This window comes from Balaenoptera musculus, chromosome 14, assembly GCF_009873245.2.
Source record: "Balaenoptera musculus isolate JJ_BM4_2016_0621 chromosome 14, mBalMus1.pri.v3, whole genome shotgun sequence".
NCBI lineage: Eukaryota > Metazoa > Chordata > Mammalia > Artiodactyla > Balaenopteridae > Balaenoptera > Balaenoptera musculus.
The window spans coordinates 8,936,022-8,957,421 of record NC_045798.1 but is presented as its reverse complement, the minus strand read 5'-3'; the positions used below and the strand labels follow the sequence as shown (position 1 = coordinate 8,957,421).

At 40.9% G+C, this 21,400-nt stretch overlaps 1 protein-coding gene across 1 annotated transcript; it reads left to right on the top strand.

Annotated features, from left to right (window-relative positions):
• Positions 1 to 1,495: 1,495 nt before the first annotated feature.
• ARPC3 (actin related protein 2/3 complex subunit 3) lies at positions 1,496 to 11,465 on the top strand. Its single transcript, XM_036823879.1, has 7 exons — positions 1,496 to 1,613; positions 3,814 to 3,913; positions 7,162 to 7,238; positions 8,851 to 8,919; positions 10,089 to 10,215; positions 10,573 to 10,667; positions 11,149 to 11,465. The coding sequence occupies exons 1-7, from the start codon at positions 1,608 to 1,610 to the stop codon at positions 11,209 to 11,211; spliced, it is 537 nt and encodes a 178-aa protein (XP_036679774.1). The 5' UTR covers positions 1,496 to 1,607; the 3' UTR covers positions 11,212 to 11,465.
• The last annotated feature ends 9,935 nt before the right edge of the window (positions 11,466 to 21,400 follow it).

Genomic DNA, 21,400 nt, shown 5'->3' with positions numbered 1-21,400 from the left:
TTTGCACCATGGTCCGCTGGTGTGAGCTATTCTCACAGGGCACTCAGGAGAACATGATGAGTGGACAACATGAGGACGTGCTGGGCTGCTCGGGGACTTTTTCTGTGGCCCTCGAGTATGCAAAGGGCAAAAACACCCTGATCTCCCAGTGTTGCTAAATTTTAGAGATGTTATTGTCATGTGACAGGGGAAGAAAGAAAGCTTTTCATTCGCCCTCTTCATTACTCCTTGAGCTATACCTCCCTACTTTAGCTTCTGGAGAGTCTGGTGTGTGCCCGTGGGGAAGAGGTGAAGGGTCAGATTCCATTTCCTTCCCCTTTCGAAGCTGGAGTTTAAAAGATGAATATGACAGTTCCAGTCCTGAAGGATTTCACTGTCTTGTAGGAGAGCCTGACGTGATTCTTCAGACAAATTTACTAGTGGGTGCCAGGCACTGGGGCTAAGATGGGACCACCTAGGGCAAACACGACCTTACTCTCATCGCACTGATATGCTGGGCCCTTAACCATAAACAAGGAAACCTCTGATAAGGAATGTGAAGAAAAGAAAACAGTAATGAAATGGAGAGTGACTGTGGGGGGCTACTTTGCATGCCCGTCAAGTAAGTCTCCCCCTAAAAGGTGCAATTTGGCCAGAGATGTAAATAAGAAATCAGTTGTGGGAACATGCGACAAAGTAATCTAGTTTGAGGCACTGGCAGAAGAAATGGCCAGAAGCAGCAATGACCTTGGCTTTTAACTGGAGGCGTAATGGGTTAAGAATTCCTGAGCTTTTAGTATGTTCCGGCCGTGTAATTTCCAAGCTATTTACATGCAATTCGTTTCATCCTCAGAAAACTGAGGTAAGTACTGTTATCTCCATTTTCAGACAAAGAACTGAGGCACAGAGAGGTTAACTTGCCCGGAGTTACACAGCCAATAAATCTTGGAGCTGGATTCAAACCCAGAGTCCATTTTCTCAACCATTACACAAAGAATTGCAGCACATAATCACACAAGAGTAATACACAAATCCCTTCTCACTGTGATCCTTTCTCCGTTTTTAAAATCAGTGGACTGAGTTCATTCTTTCACTCAACAAGTATTATTGATGCTTACCATGTACCATCACTGTTATCGGCATAGGGATATAGCAGTGAACAAAACAATCCTTGTCGACGTTCACACGGAGAGAGGGAGACAAAACACAGAAGTAAACTAAAAAGAATCAGAACTAAGGAAAAAAAGAAAGGGGAGTGAAGTGGGACTGAATTTAAAATAGTGTGCCCCAAGGAATGCTTCACTGAAAAGATGATCTTTAAGGAAAAACAAAGGAGGTGATTTATCCCTGGGATTCAGTAACCCCGAGATCCATCTCCATTTTTGCCCACACCTCACGCATGCGCGACACTCAGAGCCCATTCCTAAGGCTCGGGCGCCCCCTGGTGCCCCTTCGAATCCGCGCAGCCGCAACAGCTAGCCGCGGACAGCAAGGCCGGAAGCGCGGCGTCCTGCCCTCGCCCTCCCCTTCCGGCTCACTTCCGCCTACCCCGCCCGGGCTGCCAGACAAGAAGCGCCGCGCTCTAACCCGATCCTCCTCATCGGGGTTGAAACCCGGGCGCCTCCAAGATGCCGGTAAAGGGGCCGAGCTGGGCGTGTTGGGAGAAGGCGGGGATTTGGGATAGTGGCGAGAAGTCGTGGGTGCGCTGAGAAAAGCGGGCCGATGGGGGCAGAGAGAAAGCAGGGGCCTGAGAAGGGGAGAGGCGAGAGGAGCGGGCCGGCCCCTGTAGGATTCGGGCGGCCCGGGGCTGTAGACCGGGCTTGGAGGACCGGGGCGCGGCAGAGTGGGCCAGAGATCCCGGGCGTGCTGAGGAGACTGCCTTAGTTCTTCTGCCCTCTCCTCTTCAATCCCGACCCCTTTTCTCGCCCTTTCTGCCTCCCCCCGACTCCAGCAGGGTTCCCAAAGCCTCACTAGAGCCGCGAAGGCCAGGGCTGCCCTTTTAATTTTTCATATCTCAAGTCTAGAGTCCGGCTTCTCCTTTTTTTCCTGCAGGCCCACTTCCTCCTCCGCCTCTGGGGGCGGGTCTCTTCCGCTGCTTGTCATCTGTGAGACCCCACTTCCCGGACTCCTCCCCTGTCACCCGGGTAGTGGCGGCCACCCCTGCGCCGCTGGGTTTAGGGCTCTCAGAGCAGACGCAAGGTCCGCGCCCGGTTTCCAGATGTTTCTGTTTTCGTGTGCATCAGAGTGGGAGTAAAAATTGATGGTGGTTTGGTTGCTCTTAAGTTCTGACAGCCAGTCTCTGGGGTAGATTTATCACCATCATGGTCTCCATCTTGCAGATGAGGAAAAAAGAGGTTCAATAACATGTGATTATTCATAGGACAAACATTACTGAGCACCTGCTGCATGCCAAGCACTGTGACAGCAGTGAATAAGGCCAACAAATCCCTATTCTTAAGGAGTTTACATTCTAATGGGGAGACCGACAATAAACATGTAAATACAAATAAAATAAAGGAGATTGTTTCAGATAATGACAAATGCCATGAAGGAAATAGATGGGTAACAAGACAGTATAGCTGGTGAAGGGGAGGGTAGAGGCTTGTTAAGATGAAGCATATCTGTAATAAAAAGGAGCAAACCATAGTTATCGATACGTATCTTTATGGATCTCATGGCCACCATTTGACTCCTGATGTATGCCAGGCAGGCCCTGAGCTACACACTTTATATAAATTATCCCATTTAATCCTCACAGTGACTCTATCAAGTAGATATGTTATTGTTTTCTCATTTTGCTGAGGAGGAAACTGAGGCTCAGAGAAGTTAAGTAACTTGCCCAAGGCTGCACACTAGTAAATCTTGATAAAGCCAGATTTTACCAGAACACTAAAGCCTTGTGCTCATCATTCCAGTTGCACATAGAGCACCTGGACTTCCCCTGTCCGGGTGCTCTTAAGAAGACAGACTTAATGTCTGTCTTCTCCATTCACCTGCACATTCTTCAAGGACAGAGCCCATACTGGCCTTGCATGCCATTGTATCTGCATGCCTTGCACACAGAAGGTGCTTAGTAATCTTTTGATGAATGAATGAATGGATAAATGAATGGGACCCATGTTGTCTTACAAAAAGCCAGACATCTTGTAAAAAGCAGAACTAGAAATCAGCCTATAAATTGCTCTCATAAATGTGTTTTTTTCCCCCCTCCTCCTTTAACTCCCATCCACCCACTGAAAGTAAGTATGTATCTCTTCATTTTACAAATTTGGAAATAGGCTAAGAGAAGAAAAGTGATGTCTTGGTCAAAAGGCATAAAGCCAGGAAGTGGCAGAGCTGAAGAGCCAGTGCTTGGGTTGTGGTTTAACAACAGCTGGGGGCTGGGTACCCCTGATTTATATAGTGTTTGCCTATTTCTATAGTGTAAATACTCCACCAGTTACCAATGTGGTGTCACTGAATGTGGAACTGGAAGAGATGCACATTAGCACCTCATTATATAGTATTTGCACCATAAAGATACAAAAGACATAAATAAGCTTAAGATCATATTAAAAATAAATTTTTAAATAGGAAGTAATAAATTTCAAGTATTTATTACGTTTTTTATTATAATTTATGTAATTGTAAATTTATATAATTTCATTTTTAATAATGGCTGTGTTCAACAACCAGGTTGCCTCAAATTTTCTCAAAATTTAATAGTCAGTTTTCATGAGCCAGTTAATCTTGGATGAGTTAGTCTTTTTTTTCCTTTAGGGAAATGTACTTGTTTGCCCTGCTGACATTTGCTCTCTTTCTGCTTTTGTGTTCTTACCTGGCTTGCCGCTACAGGCTTACCACTCTTCCCTCATGGACCCTGACACGAAACTCATTGGAAACATGGCACTGTTGCCTATCAGAAGTCAGTTCAAAGGACCTGCCCCTAGAGAGAGTAAGTCGAAACTCCATTATTTTCAGATTTTGGTATGAAACCCTCTGACATTATCAAATCAAGGAAATTCTGTCTCAGGTTGCTCTTGTATTTTCTATTTGCTTGGGGGATATTGTGCTCTAGACCTTTTCAGATCATGGGTCTATATTGCATTTAACAAGAAACTGTATTATTGCTGCCAATTTCTCCAGGATATTTTGTTGAGAGGGAAGAGGAAATGTGCTTAATTCTCGACACTCTTCCTATCATCACTATCATTTCTTAAGAACTCATCTAATGCTGCTACTTCTGTAGAACGCCATGTCTCCCTCCTTTCTCTGTTATCAAGCTGGAAAAAACAAAATGTATTTTAACCTCTTCCTTATTTAAATCTACTTTCTTTGTCCATTCTTCAGGATCTCAGTTTTCAGCAATACCTCAATCTTAAGTGTCCTGTATAACATCACTAATTTCTTCTCTTGCTTATTGCATGTTATATCTTTACTTTCTTTCTTGGTACTCTTTTTTTTTTTTTTTTTCTGGGGTGAGCCATTTTCTTTACTGTTCAGAAAGCTTCATTCATTTCAGATGCTATCTGCGACTCTTCTGACACATTCTGAGATGTTCTGCCAACAGTGTAATTTGTTATTATATTAGACACGGTTTCCCTGCACCCAGGAAGGGCCTGCACTGAGTTCCATTCATGGTTTCCAAGACCATAGTTTGGATTACCAATTTTGTACTGACCCTGTCTCCATTCTTCTGCCAGATTATTTGACTTGACTTCCTCTTAATTTTGTTTTCAACACCGTTTGAGAGCTCAGTAAACTTAATAAATTTGGTGAGTCACCACACTGTTTACTTGTTCTGAGATGAAAAAAAAGGAACAGTGGGAAAAAGCAGACCAAAAAGAGAAAAAATAGTGTAAAAGAATTACAGTGCAAAGGAAGAATACGAATCAGTGCTGGCCCAGAGCTCTTCTCAGATCGTTACAAAATACCATATTATATATCAGAAGATGCAGTTGACCAAGGATGGAGTAAATCTAATTACCACCTTTGCAATTCTTGGGCCCTTGAGGGAGAATGGGACCCCAAGAAACCGGAACTCCATGATTTCTGTAGATAAGGAGTGACCTCTTAACTCTTCCCAGGGGGCTGGATTAGGACTGAATTGGAATTATGGAGAAGTATAAGCCTGTGCTGTAGACTAAGTAACTGTTAACATTAATCTAATTACTTACATCCAACAAATATCTTTTGGACACCTTTTATATGCCAAACACTCTTCTAGGTTCTGAATCCTATAGTCTAGCCTCCTCCCCCTCCCTGCAATGTGACATTTAGAACTAGCTGGCTCTTGTAAGCGCTGTTTGGATCATCTGAGGAAGTTTCCTTTTTGCAGATAAGAAAATAGATTGCAGGGAACACAAGTCTAGAGTTAGAATTCTGTTGCGGACTTCCCTGGTGTTGCAGTGGTTAAGATTCCACGCTTCCACTTCAGGAGGAATGGGTTTGATCCCTGGTTGGGGAACTAAGATCCAGCAGGCTGTGCAGTGAAGCCAAAAAATTTTTTTAAAAAAGGAAAGAAAAAAAAAGAATTCTGTTGAAATTCTTCAGAGTACCAAAACTTCAGAATTGCTTTGCATTTCTGCTGTGTGAGAGGGATAGAAGTCAGGGACGAGAAATATAAATAACCATTTCTGCATTGCTGAAACCAGCTGCCGGATATCAAGACCCTGGGATTTTGACCTTTTTAAAATTAAAAAAAAAAAAGGAAAACCCAGAAAAAAAGCCAAAGAAATTTTGTAATGAGATCTGTCTTTGTTACAACAGTACTTCTGGCTTTTCTCAGTCTCTAGCCATCTGAACAGCTTGTACAAATATATTTGAAGTCAGTTTTCGTAAAAAGAAAGATGTATGTGTGAATCCCAGTGTGTTCCTAAATGGCAGTTAAGAGTTTTTTACCTAAAACTATAGTATGTAAGGTCAAATAAAATTATATTGAGTACTTTGTATTTTTTAAAAAGCATTTTATTAAAGTTAGTCTATGTTTCAGTCTTTTTTTTTTTTTTTTGATATTTATATTTATTTATTTATTTGGCTGCTCCAGGCCTTAGTTGCGGCACACAGGATCTTTAGTTGCGGCATGCATGTGGGATCTAGTTCCCTAACCAGGGATCAAATCCAGGCCCCCTACATTGGGAGCATGGAGTCTTAGCCCCTGGACCACCAGGGAAGTCCCTGTCTCAATCTTTTTTTTTTTTTAATTAATTAATTTATTTATTTATACAGCAGGTTCTTATTACTTATCTATTTTATACATATTAGTGTATATATGTCAATCCCAATGGCCTGTCTCAGTCTATTTTTATAAATGTATTGAGAAATGTCTGGAGTGATGTTCACCAAATGTTGATAGTAGTTATTTCTGGGTAGTGAGATTAGGGTGACAGTTAAGTTTTTTTTCTGTATTGATTAATTAGTTTCTCTAATGGGCATATATAATTTTTGTAAAACAATAAAGCTATAAGAATAAATCATGGGGCTTCGCTATAAGAATAAATCATGGGGCTTCCCCGGTGGCGCAGTGGTTGAGAATCCGCCTACCAATGCAGGGGACACGGGTTCGAGCCCTGGTCCGGGAAGATCCCACATGCCGCGGAGCAACTAAGCTCGTGTGCCACAACCAACACAGCCAAAAAAATAAATTTAAAAAAAAAAAAAAAGAATAAATCATGTGCTTATTTTTCTAGAAATTGTTTCTAAAGACTTTATATTTCAGTAGTCTCATCTTATTTTATTCAACTCCAAAACCCTTGACCGTTGAGCTTGGATATTTTTTTTCTTGATAGCTTTTTAATTTTTATTTATTTATTTATACATTTATTTTATTTATTTATTTTTTGGCTGTGTTGGGTCTTTGTTGCTGTGCGCAGGCTTTCTCTAGTTGCGGCAAGCAGGAGCTCCTCTTCGTTGCGGTGCGAGGGCTTCGCATTGCGATGGCTTCTCGTTGCAGAGCACAGGCTCTAGGCGCACAGGCTTCAGTAGTTGTGACACGCGGGCTTCAGTAGTTGTGGCACACGGACTTAGTAGCTCCACAGGATGTGGGATCTTCCTGGACCAGGGCTCGAACCCATGTCCCCTGTGTTGGCAGGTGGATTCTTAACCACTGTGCCACCAGGGAAGCCCCTCTTTATAGCTTTTTTAGATGTTATGTTTTACATTTGGCTAATGTTTTCTGCCTTCCTCCCCTTGTGTCCTGCTTAGCAAAAGATACAGATATTGTGGATGAAGCTATCTATTACTTCAAGGCCAATGTCTTCTTCAAAAACTATGAAATTAAGGTAAAGTACAGAGCTTTTACTCTTTTTTTTTTTTTTTTTTAATTTTTCTTGGAGTATAGGTGATTTACAGTGTTGTATAGAGCTTTTACTCTTTAATTTAGTTTTCTGATGGGAGTAGTATCTACCTGGCAGTCAGGGTTGATGTAAGGAATAAATTAAATGAAATGAGATTGTGTGATTTTAAAAATCCAGAACAGTGCCTAATTCTGTATCAATGTTAGTTCCTCATTTTTCCTCCAAGGTCTACACCATGGGTTGGCAAACTACAGCCTGAGGGCCAAAGCTGGCCCACCACTTCTTTTTGTAAATAAACTTTTATTGGAACATAGCCACGTGCATTTGTTTATATATCATCTGTGGCTGCTTACATGCCACAATAGCTGAGTTGAGTGGTTGTGACAGAGACTGTGGCCCACAAAGCTTACAATACTTGCTATCTGGTCCTGTACAGAGGAAATTTACCAGCCCATGATCTAGACACTTATTTATATTTATCCAGCAATATTAAGCGCCTACTGTATGACAGTCCAAAACCAAAAAATTCTGCATGCTATGTTACTTTTTTAAGATACTTCTATGTCCTGGACCTAAGATGGAGAAATAAAGAAAATTCAATGACCTGGACCCTTCCCTCAACCTCGATTTCTTCCCTTCTGCCCTTAGTTCTTGTGAGCTCAGGAGGAAGGCAGAAGTGGGGTGGGGGCAGAAAAGGAGGGGGGGAAATGGAAAAGGAAGTTCTCTGAGATGCTGCTATGAGCAAGTTACAAGGAATGTCAATAAATCTTCTTGATAATGTTCTAGAATATGGAACTTCAACTCCTTGCCAAACTTTAATCTCTTGGAAACAAGCAGGGTGTGAAATCTTTATTTGTAGACTCTTGGTCTATAAACTGTGGTCTAAACATTCTATGATGTTATAGATGTTTCTATATCTAATGCATGGTCTTAAGTGTGGTGTTTGTAATTAAAATTCTGCCACATTTCATTCTCTCTCGAATATCATATAATCTTAAAAATAGGGAAAAGTTAGTTTGTTTCTTTAAAATTATAAATCTGTATAAAATTTGACATGAAGTATATGCCACGTTTGATTAGCATCAATTTGTCTTCTTCACATTTTCCTTTGGGTTAGGTCAAGAGTTGGGCTAATGGAGCTCTTCAAGAACAAGTCACTTGTGAAATAATTGCTTCCTCCTTTAGAGTCATAAATGTTTCTGTTCTTGGCAGAGATCCTGAAGTGAAAGAGTTTTTAAAGATTAGCCAGCCATATGGTTCATCTCAGGTTTTCCAGGAGACTTTGTTAACTCTCCTTCCTACACAGAATGAGGGGCTATTGGCACAACTCTTCAGGAACCCAAGGGCGAGCGGAGCTGAGGAAAACAGGGGCAGCCACACAAGCTCAGGGTGGAAGCTGGTGGCTCCCTCCCCAGGGGCAGACAGAAAGGGGGCTTGAGAAGATTGCATGTGGAGAATGGGAATTTTTGATGCTGTAGTAACTATGCTTTTACAGTTTTCAGTTGATAAATCAAAAGACAAAGATTGAATTCATTTATTGCACATAATTATTAGGTTTTGATCAGAACTGTTTTTAAGTTTTGTTTTCTTCCCATAGAATGAAGCTGATAGGACCTTGATATATATAACTCTCTACATTTCTGAGTGTCTAAAGAAACTCCAAAAGGTAATTAAACTTGGATGATCATTTGTCAGGAACACAAATTAATAGGTATTTAGACTTGTTGAGACTTTAAGGACAAGTAGAAAATATTTCCTCTGACTTAGAGCATGGACTTGAGAGGAAAATCTGGAAAATCTGAATGTAGATCTCTAAACTTATAGTGTAGTTGACTAATGAGAAGATAAGGGCAGTGGTGTTTTAAGGCTTTGCATATATTTTCCCAAGACAGAAATCTTGACCAGAAAATTCCCTTTTAAGCCCTTGGCTGAAGGGTTCTTAACCTGGGGTCCAAGGATAGAATTCAAGGTTCCATGAACTTGAGTGGAGAAAAGATTACATCTTTCTTTTCACTAATCTCTAACTGAAATTTAGCATTTACTTTAATGATTAATGTAGGCAGCATCCACAGTAGTATTAGCAATACCTGTGACTTTCTGTAGCATTTTCTTTTTAAATAAATTTATTTATTTATTTATTTATTTTTGACTGCGTTGGGTCTTCCTTGCTGCGTGCGGGCTTTCTCTAGTTGCAGCGAGCGAGGGCTACTCTTCGTTGTGGTGCATGGGCTTCTCACTGCAGTGGCTTCTCTTGTTGCAAAGCACGGGCTCTAGGCGTGTGGGCTCAGTAGTTGTGGCTCGCAGACTGTGGAGCGCAGGCTCAGTAGTTGTGGCACACGGGCTTAGTTGCTCCACGGCATGTGGGATCTTCCCAGATCAGGGATTGAACCCATGTCCCCTGCATTGGCAGGCAGATTCTTAACCACTGCGCCATCAGGGAAGTCCCCAGCGTTTTCATATTACATTTAGAGTTGAAGATATTTTGAAATTTTGTTTACATTCATTACTACTTCAAAATTTAGTTGTTAGGCACACTGCTGGGTCTTGTTATTTAGCGCATTAATAAAGAAGCACATGTATGACTGTGTCATAAATTTGATGTTTTAATATTGTAATTATTGTATTTCACTATAATTGGTTTCTTTTGTAGTTCTGTTTTATCTTATTCATTTAAAACATTAGTCTGAGAAGGGGCCTACAGGCTTCACCAGATTGCAAAAGAGTACCAAAAACATAACCCCAGACATGGCTACTTAGATAAAAAACTGAAAATTGGATATTACTATCCTTTTTCCCTATGTTTGTGTATATAATTTTTTTTTTTTTTTTTTTAAGTGCAATTCTAAAAGCCAAGGCGAGAAAGAAATGTATACACTGGGAATCACTAATTTTCCCATTCCCGGAGAGCCTGGTTTTCCACTTAATGCAATTTACGCCAAACCTGCAAACAAACAGGAAGATGGTAAGAACAACATCTCTACCTTCCTATATGGCACAAGATTTTCTCCACTGGACTTTTTAAACCCCCTCCTTTTCTTGCCTTGACTGGTGTACAGATTGAGAGTGGTATCTTTAGCCCATACATTATCTTACTACTCACTGTCACAAAAGATCCTTGGCAACAAGCATGACATGTAGAGAATCTTTTGGACCAAAATGAGTATGGTTATAAAATCATTTGAACTGTTGTTTCTATTTCTTATCTTGTTCGAAGGTATTGAAATGTATTGCCAAGGTCAATGTCCAGATCAGTAGCCAGCCCATTTGGGATGCTTTCTCAAATACAGTTTTTTATTGTTCTACCTGCTCTTGATTTTAGAAGTGATGAGGGCCTACTTACAACAGCTGAGGCAAGAGACTGGACTGAGACTTTGTGAGAAAGTTTTTGACCCTCAGAATGATAAACCCAGCAAGGTAAAACTCTTTTCTTTGCTTATTTAGTTGATAAATCACCTTTTACCCTGTAGCCACTGTTAAACACACTGAGGTCTTTAGTTTTTGCATTGCAGTGTTGCTTAACTTTGGTGCCTTATACATAGTAGGAGTTCACTGAATCACACTGAATAATGAATTGCATGTAATAAAAAATTTTGGTTGTATATTCTTATGTTGGGGCATTGTAAACCCATAGAACAGCTTTTTTGTGTGAGATAGCTTTAATGTATTACATTTATTTTGTTGTTGTAGTTTTGAGTAACCTGTGAGTCACTCCAAAAGAAAGGGAGGGAGGGAGGGAGGAAAGTTTTTTATGTGCCTTCAAAGAGTTTATATAATATAAGGGCTGCCAGACCAATATTAAGTTTTGTTATTTAGTAAATTCATATTCTGACCTTACCTTGAACTTGCATTGTGATTTGACCACCACTGTTCATTCTGTTTTGTCCCCTCTTGTTAGTGGTGGACTTGCTTTGTGAAGAGACAATTCATGAACAAGAGTCTTTCAGGACCTGGACAGTAAAGGGAGCCTTGGGCAGACACTGTCTCCACAGCTGTGGGCAGCATTTACAGCAAGATGTACACAGTTCTTTGCCTTTATTTCGTAAAGTTTTATACAGAGGAGAGAAGAGAGCGTGTCTTTACTTGAAGAGCTCTTTATCAAGAATTTGGGGCTGTGGGGTGGGGAAGAATGAGTTGTTGACGGGTGATTTGAAATTTCTGCAGTATTAAGCTGGTGCTTAATGAGTAATAATAAAGAAATTTTCTAACATTTCATGTCAGGAAAACTTCATTGCTTATCTTTGACATTCACTTAAAAATTTTTTGAGATAATATTCACCCTTTTAAAGTGTATAATTCAGGGGACTTCCCTGGTGGCGCAGTGGTTAAGAATCCACCTGCCAATGCAGGGGACACGGGTTTGAGCCCTGGTCCGGGAAGATGCCACATGCCGCGGAGCAACTAAGCCCATGTGCCACAACTACTGAGCCTGCGCTCTAGAGCTCGTGAGCCACAACCACTGACCCCGCGTGCCTAGAACCCACATTCCGCAACAAGAGAAGCCACCGCAATGAGAAGCCTGTGCACTGCAATGCAGAGTAGCCCCCACTTACCGCAACTAGAGAAAGCCCGCGCGCAGCAAGGAAGACCCAATGCAGCCAAAAATAAATAAATAATTAATTAATAAATAAATGTTCTTTAAAAAAAAATAAAGTGTACAATTCAGTGGTGGTTAATATGGACACAAAGTTTTGCAGTCATCACCACTAATTCCAGAATATTTTGCCACCCAAAAAGATGTACCTGTACTCTTCAGCAGTCACTGCCCCGCAATTCCTATCCAACCCTTTCCTCCCACTGATCTACTTTCTGTCTCTATGGATTTGCCTATTCTGGACATTTCACATAAATGGGATCATAAAACAAGGGGTCTTTCCTGTCTTGTTTCTTTCACTCAGCATAATGTTTTCAAGGTTCATCCGTGTTAGGGACTTCCCTGGTGGTCCAGTGGCTAAGACTCCACTCTCCCAATACAGGGGGGCCTGGGTTCCATCCCTGGTCAGGGAACATCCCACATGCCGCAACTAAGAGTTTGCATGCTGCAACTAAGGAACCTGCCTGCCACAACTAAGAACTGGCGCAGCCAAATAAATTTTTTTTTAAAAAAAGGTTCATCCATGTTATATGAGTACCTCATTCCTTTTTCTTTTTTCTTTTTTTTTTTATTGTGGTAAAATACATATAACATTTACTATGTTTTAACCACTTTTAAGTATATAATTCACTGGTGTTAATTACATACACAGTGTTGCACCACCATCACCACTATCTACTTCCAAAACTTTTTTGTTACCCCAAGCAGAAACACTAACCGTTAAACCCCTGGTACCTGTAACCCCCGATTCCTGGTGACCTCTAATCTGCTTTCAGTGTCTGAATTTACCTTTTCCCAGCACCTCATATAACTGCAATCGAACGGTATTTGTCTTATTGTGTCTGGCTTCTTTTACTCAGCATAATCTTTAAGGTTCATCTATATTGTACCCTGCATCAGTACTTCATTCCCTTTTATGGCTCAGCAATATTCCATTGTGTGAATAGACCCCGTTTTGTTTATCCATCAGTGTATGGTCATCAGAGTTGCTTCCATTTTTTTGGCTGTTATGAACCGTGCTGCCAAGAACATTCATGTACAAGTTTTTGTGTGGACCTACGTTTCCATTGCTCTTGGTTATATACCTAGAAATGGAATTGCTGAGTCACATGATAGCTATACTGAACTTTCTAAAGAACCGCCAGACCCTTTTTTTCCACAGAGGCTGCGCCGGCTGCGCCATTTAACGTTCCCACCAGCAGTGTATGAAGCTTCTGATTTCCCCACATCCTCACCAACACTTGTTATTGGTTTGTAGCCATCCTAGTGGGTGTGAAGTATCTCATTGTGGTTTTCATTGGTATTTCTCCAATGCTAATGATATTCAACATCTTTTCATGTGGATATTGACCGTTTGTATAACTTTTTTTTTTTTAATAAATCTGTTTTTTTTTTTTTTAAGTTATACAATTTTTATTTATTTATTTACTTATTTATGGCTGTGTTGGGTCTTCGTTTCTGTGCGAGGGCTTTCTCTAGTTGCGGCAAGTGGGGGCCCCTCTTCATCGCGGTGCGCGGGCCTTTCATTATTGCGGCCTCTCTTGTTGCGGAGCACAGGCTCCAGACGCGCAGGCTCAGTAATTGTGGCTCACGGGCCTAGTTGCTCCGCGGCATGTGGGATCTTCCCAGACCAGGGCTCGAACCCGTGTCCCCTGCATTGGCAGGCAGATTCTCAACCACTGTGCCACCAGGGAAGCCCCCTGTATAACTTTTTTAAAGAAATGTTTATTCAAATCCTATGCTCATATTTTATTTGATTTGTCTTTTTGTTGTTGTGTTTGTAGGTTTTTTATATATATTCTGAATACTAGACCCATAACAGATATATGAGTTGCAGAAATTTTCTCCCATTCCATAGGGTTTTTTTTTTCTGCCATGAATGAAATGTTTATTTCCCATGAAGATCTTTTTTTTTAAATTGAAGTGTAGTTAATTTACAATGTTTTGTTAGTTTCACATGTACAGGAAAGTACACTTTTTCAGATTCTTTTCCATTATAGGTTATTACAAGACATTGAGTATAGTTCCCTGTGCTATACAGTAGGTCCCTGTTTTTTTTTTAACTTTCTTGATTGTGTCTTTTGAAGCACAGAGATATATTTAATTTTAGTTAAGTGTCGTTTGTCTATTCTTTCTTTGGTCGCTTATGCTTTTGGTGTCATATCTAAAAGACCATTACCTATACCAAACTGTCAGTTTACACCTAAGTTTCCTAAGCATTTTATACTTTTAGCTCTTGCATTTAGGTCTTTTTTTTTTTTTTCACGTAACAAGAAATTTAATGTAACAAGAAATTTTAGGTCTTTGATCTATTTTTTTTTAACATCTTTATTGGAGTATAATTGCTTTACAATGTTGTCTTGGTTTCTGCTGTATAACAAAGTGAATCAGCTATACATATACATATATCCCCATATCCCCTCCCCCTTGCGTCTCCCTCCCACCCTCCCTATCCCACACCTCTAGGTGGACAAAAAGCACCGAGCTGAGCTCCCTGTGCTATGTGGCTGCTTCCCACTAGCTATCTATTTTACATTTGGTAGTGTATATCTGTCCATGCCACTCTCTCACTTCGTCCCAGCTTACCCTTCTCCCTCCCCATGTCCTCAGGTCCATTCTATATGATCCCTGAAAGTATAGTCTTCTTTGATCCATTTTGAATTAACTTTTGTATGTGAAGTGAGATAGGGGTCTAGCTTTTTTTCTTTTGCATGTGACTATCCATTGGTACCAATACCATCTGTTGAAAAGACTATTCTTTACTCTTTGAATTGTATTGGCTCCCTTGTCAAAAATCAGCTGACCATAAATGTATAGGTTTATTTTTATTTATTTACTTATTTTTTAAACTAAACTTTTTTTTTAATTTATTTTTTTAAAATTTATTTATTTTTGGCTGCATTGGTCTTCGTTGCCGCGTGTGGGCTTTCTCTAGTTGTGGTGACTGGGGGCTACTCTTTGTTGCGGTGCGAGGGCTTCTCATTGCAGTGGCTTCTCTTGTTGCGGAGCACGGGCTCTAGGTGCATGGGCTCAGCAGTTGTGGCTCGCGAGCTCTAGAACACAGGCTCAGTAGTTGTGGCGCATGGGCTTAGTTGCTCCGAGACATGTGGGATCTTCCCGGACCAGGGCTAGAACCTGTGTCCCCTGCAATGGCAGGCGGATTCTTAACCACTGCGCCACCAGGGAAGCCCTGGGTTTATTTTTAGATGCTACTTTCTATCCTTATGTGGCATTCATTTTTATGTTTGGCCAGTTTTTAGCATTTAAGAGGTTTTTTTTTTTTTTAAGAGGTTTTTATTGTTAGACTGACAGAAAGTGTGAGTTCTTCCAAAAACTTATGGGACCATGTATTTCCAGGTATGTTAAGGTTATAGATTAGATATTTCAGGAGGTGCCTCGAGTCCTTTGGACGTGGTTATTGCACTGCCACCTTTATTATACCTTTACGTGGTTGACTTTTACTTTAAGAAGCAGTTGTTTTGGGGCTTCCCTGGTGGCACGCTGGTTAAGAATCCGTCTGCCAATGCAGGGGACACAGATTCGAGCCCTGGTCGGGGAAGATCCCACATGCCGTGGAGCAACTAAGCCCATGCGCCACAACCACTGAGCCTGTGCTCTAGAGCCTGCGAGCCTAGAACCCGTGCTCTGCAACAAGAGAAGCCACTGCAATGAGAAGCCCGCGCACCGCAATGAAGAGTAGCCCCCACTCACCGCAACTAGAGAAAGCCCACGCACAGCAACGAAGACCCAACACAGCCAAAAAGAAAGAAAGAAAGATTCAGTTGTTTTGGTATCTATGCTGGGATTGTATTTGGCCACAAGTACAGAAAACCCAATTTACGGTGTCTTGGGGGTTTTGTTTGCTTGTTTTTAATTAATTAATTAATTAATTAATTAATGTCTTTATGTCTGTGTTGGGTCTTTGTTGCTGTGCGCGGGCTTTCTCTAGTTGCAGCGAGTGGGGGCTACTCTTCGTTGCGACGCGTGGGCTTCTCATTGCAGTGGCTTCTCTTGTTGCGGAACATAGGCTCTAGGTGCGTGGGCTTCAGTAGTTGTGGCACGTGGGCTCAGGAGTCGTGGCACGTGGGCTCAGGAGTTGTGGCTCACAGGCTCTAGAGCGCAGGCTCAGTAGTTGTGGCGCACGGGCTTAGTTGCTCTGCGGCATGTGGAATCTTCTCAGACCAGGGCTTGAACCCGTGTCCCCTGAGTTGGCAGGAGGATTCTTAACCACTATGCCACCAGGGAAGTCCTTGTTTGTTTGTTTTTAATCTGGAAGTAGTCCCACATGGGGCAGCCATTTAAGGATGTCATGGGGGGCCCAGTCTCCTCCTGTCTTCCTGCTCCACTCTTCTTTGCATGTGGCTCTCATCCTCATAGTCTCTAGGTGCTCCTGCATCTCTGGGCTTGGCAGAAGGAAGAGGGGAGAGCATGAGGGCCAAAGGAGCATACCAACTGAGTGCCACCTTACCTACCCTTACCAGAAATCCTGCCCAGACTTACACTTGTGTCTTCTTGACCTCTAGCTACAAGGGAGCCTGGAAAGAGGAAAGTTTTGAGTGTGTTGTTAGTTAGATTGTTTGTAATGTGCTACTAAGGACAAAGGGAATGCTATATAGGAACAGAACTAAGTTTCAAATTGTATTAAAACTGGAGCTTTGCAGTGATACTTGATTGACTAGAGAATTTCCATTTTGGCTTTATGGGTTAATATGTAATTTAAATGTATGAGTTAAATACTATTGAGCATCTGTTCACTGAAGATCTGAATTATGGACTAAGTAAGTACCACATTTCACATACCCAAGAATGTGGGTATGTTAAAACATACTCCATAGATAGGTAAAATGATAGTCTTGAAGCCAAAAGAGTGCTATTGTTGGGTTGTTTGTGTTTTTGTTTTATAATTAAAATTCTTATCTAACATCAGATTCTGGGTGTTTGGGTTGGAACTTCTGTTATAGACTCAGAGACATGTCAAAAAGAAAGAAAGCCACAGTGATTCATATCAAGATTAAAGGTTTGTTTCTAACAGATGTGTTCTGTTTTTTTTAATTGTGGAACCTTAGTGATAAAAACCAACTCCTGGGGTGCCTATTCCATTAGTACCAGCAGGGAGAGCACAGACAATAAGCACTAAAAACCTGGCTTCTAAATCATTTCCCATTAGTGCTATATGATGATAAGTGTTTTGTTTTTTAATGTACCAGAGAGAACAGTTTCCAAAGGATTTAGAATAAATTATACATGAAGTATAGCATAATGGGTTCAAAAATACATCTTTAAGCAAACTGTAATATCGACATTAAAAGAATATTATTACAAGGAACAACTTTTTAGGGAAGGCAGTTTAATAATAATTATCAGATTTTGTTTGTTTGTTTGTCTTTTTAAAATTGTATCAGATTTTTGAATGTTCATTCTTTTTGGTTCAGCAACTCATCTTGAAGTATTGTTGAATGCTGAAACACACACACACACACACACACACACACACACACACATATACACGCACACCTGGAAATAATTCAGACATCTTTTTTTTTTTAAACACTTTTTTAAAAAAATTAATTAATTTATTTATTTATTTTTGGCTGTGTTGGGTCTTCGTTTCTATGCGAGGGCTTTCTCTAGTTGCGGCAAACGGGGGCCACTCTTCATCGTGGTGCGCGGGCCTCTCACTATCGCGGCCTCTCTTGCTGCAGAGCACAGGCTCCAGACGCGCAGGCTCAGCAGTTGTGGCTCACGGGTCTAGTTGCTCCGCGGCATGTGGGATCTTCCCAGACCAGGGCTCGAACCCGTGTCCCCTGCATTAGCAGGCAGATTCCCAACCACTGCGCCACCAGGGAAGCCCCAGACATCTTTTAATAGAGAATTGGATAAGTTAATAATCATGGTGCATCCATAAAATGAAATATGCAGCCCTTAAAAAGAGTAAGGGGCTCTATCTGTTCTCTCATGGAAAGATGCCTTAGGGTATAGATCATTGAGTTAAAAAAAAAAAAAGGTTGAGGGTAGCATTATAGTATGATTCCATTCTTGTTTATTTAATTGTATGTACTCCAAAAAAAAAGTATGGGAATACATATACCAAACTGTTAAGAGTGATTATTTTGCGCCAGGGGCAATTACAAAGACTTGTACATTCTAAGTCATATATACTACAATTCAGTAAGAGATGTGTTTCCTTAATAACCAGGAGGGAAAATCTAGTTTTTAAAACGAACATTGCTAGAAAATCAAATATTAGAAAAAAATATATTAGCCAAAAACCAGGCTGAGGACAACAGTCACCTGGTTCTTTTCTTAAGCATCCTGTTTACATTTATTAATTTTTTAATATGCCACCAATTATTGTCATATGCATAGAAAAATTACAGTACATGGAAATGCTTGAACAAGATTTATGAGAATTGTTTCATTCTACATTTTCCTTTCCTCCAAAATTATTAGTACTGAAGACCTTAATAAAAAGTTTGGAGCTGTGTCCAGAAAGGGATGTAATACTATTATACCAAAAGCCATTTGGTTTGTTTTTCCCTTCATTTTGTTTATAGAAGTTTGGAAGACCATTCCATTAGGAGAGTGTAATTTTAGGGCCACATCTGTTCTGTGTTGATTTTGAGATAAATCACCAATCACAATTTTCCACTTTCCTTTAACACTGCAGCTCCACTTTACAGGTGATCTGGCAGCTTGCTAAACGCTTTGCCTTTTAAAATCCTGTTTAACCCTTTCAAGAATCTTTGTGGCAGATACAGGTACTATCCCCCTTTTCAGATGAAGACGCTGACGCCTACAGGAATTAAATAACTTGCCCAAACTCAAGCACCTGGAAGTGGCAGAAATGGCAATGAAACCTAAGTCTTTCCAAACCCAGGGCTGGCCCTCTCAGCCATTATAAGATGGTCACTTGGCTACATTGCAACTTTTAGTAGAACATTCAGGCAACAAAAGCAGGAGATTGAGGATATACAAGAAATGTAAAGGGCAACTATGCTCTTCAGGACCTTAGCCATCTGATGAGAAATGTGTATATCAAGATAGGAGAGACGAAACACTGAAAGATTGACATGACTGCTCAGTGCTGCCCAGAGAAAGAGCAGGCTGTTATTGCTGAGGTCGCTTGGGGAAAACTTAATGAAGATGGCACTCAAATTAACTGAGTTCAGAACAGGTGAACCAAATTGGGTAGGCTAAATGAGAAAGAAGTATATTGGGCAGCTTTGTGACATGATCAGGCCTGGCATGAAGGAAACGTTAGGGCAAAGAATGTGATGGGGACAAAGCTGCCCTAGCAGGTAATAATGAAGGACCCACGTTTTTGAGAGCCAGGGTCAGGGTTAGAACTTTTTTTTTTTTTTGGCTGCGTTGGGTCTTGGTTGCTGTGCGCAGGCTTTCTCTAGTTGCAGCGAGCGGGGGCTACTCTTCGTTGTGGCGCGCAGGCATCTCATCATGGTGGCTTCTCTTGTTGTGGAGCACAGGCTCTAGGCACACGGGCTTCAGTAGTTGTGGCACGTGAGCTCAGTAGTTGTGGCTCACAGGCTCTAGAGCGCAGGCTCAGTAGTTGTGGCGCATGAGCTTAGTTGTTCCGTGGCATGTGGGATCTTCCCGGACCAGGGCTCGAACCCGTGTCCCCTGCATTGGCAGGCGGATTCTTAACCACTGTGCCACCAGGGAAGCCCCCAGGGTTAGAACTTTAAACTGTATTCTATTAGTGGGACAAAGGACATGACAGATTCTCCATACAAGGGCACCATTCTGCTTTTACCTACCATGATGAGAACGATTTGCCTGAACATCACTTTTCCTGCCCCATTTTTCCCCAAGCCATTCCAGAGTTTCTGTGCTTAACTCTCAAGAACTTTTTTTTTAAACAGTCTTCTTGAGATGTAATTCATGTATCATATAATTCACCCATTTATAGTATACAATTCAATGGTTTGTAGCATATTACATTATCATTTTTCCATTTTAACCATTTTAAGTGTACAATTCAGTGGCATTAAATTCATAATGTTATGCAACCACCACCACTATTTCCAAACCTTTTTTATTATCCCAAATAGAAACTCTGTACCCATTACACAGTAACTCCTCATTCCTCTTCCCCCAGCCCCTGGTAACCTCTAATCTACTCTCTGTCTCTGGATTTGCTTATTTATGTGTCCCATATAAGGGGAAATCATACAATATTTGTCCTTTTGTGACTGGCATCTTTTACTTAGCATCATGTTTTGGGGGTTCATCCATGTTGTAACCTTCCTTTTTGTGGCTGAATAATATTCCGTTGTATAGATATACTCTATTTTGTTTATCCGTTCATCTGCTGATGGGTTGTTTCTACGTTTTGGCCCTTGTGAATAATGCTGTAATGAACATCAGTGTACAAGTACCTGTTCGAGTTCTTGTTTCTTACAGTGCTTTAAAAAAAAATCACTCATCTGCCATTTCATCACAAGTCCTCTGAAGACTTCCCCCTGAACCAGTCATTATCTTGTCTGTTCTTATATTACTATTTAACTTTTTCTTAACACGGTCATGAGCCATGCCTATCATTATTGTAGCCCCAGTGCCTGAAACGAGGTGAGGAGGCATTCAAATATATACTGAATGAAGATTACATTTACATTTTCAAGCGGATGGTGAAAGGATAAAGTCAGGACTTTTATGAAATTTAGTTAATTACAGTGCACCAGATGGATTGGAGGGTAGAGAGATGGGAGGGAGAGACACCAGGGAGTAAGAAGCTTTATTAGTGGTTCCCATGTAAGGGCTTAGTGAGTGTTACTGGGAATGTAAAAATAAGGGGAGATTTGAGGGAGATTCTACTGCATTCGAATTAGCAGCTGAAGGTTAGGTTGAGGTGTTTTTTTTGTTGTTGTTTTGTTTTTATTAAATTCACCTGTTTCTTTTACCGCCAGGGAATTCCCCTAGGTTGAGGGTTTTTTTTTTTTTTGTTTGTTTGTTTGTTTTGTTTTGGTTTTGAGTCTAGTTGACTTGGACAATAGCAGTTCCTTTGATGAAAATAGGTTGGGTGATGACATAATTTGTCATCCAAACTCTTGAGCATAAAAGAGCGTGCTATAATTAATTCTGGAACAGCAGACATAAACTGGAATTATCCCGAGCAAACATCTAGAAATCAATAATTGGAAGTCCTTTGGAAGGGGCGTGGGAGATGAGTTTAATTCTGAGCACTTTGAGGGTGAGGGGGCAGCTGATGGCCTGGGTGATATCCAGCAGCAAACAAAAATATATGTGAAAGGAATAGAAATAAAGACTTGAGAGACAGGAGGTCTTTAGCGGAATTAGGAGTTAGAATTTGATCCCTGAGACAAGTCAGCAGTTAGGAATCAGGAAGAAGGAAGGACTCAGCAACGAATCAGTCTAAGAGGTTAATCGGAATAAAGGGTGGATCAATAAAACATGCGAGTCCTAGAGAGGAATTTCTTGGAGGGGGTTGTTAATAGTATTAAAATCTCCAGAAAACTTTATTTTATGGCAGTTGAACTCTAACTCAGCAAGCCTTGTTGGTTTTGCATTTGTGTGTGAATGA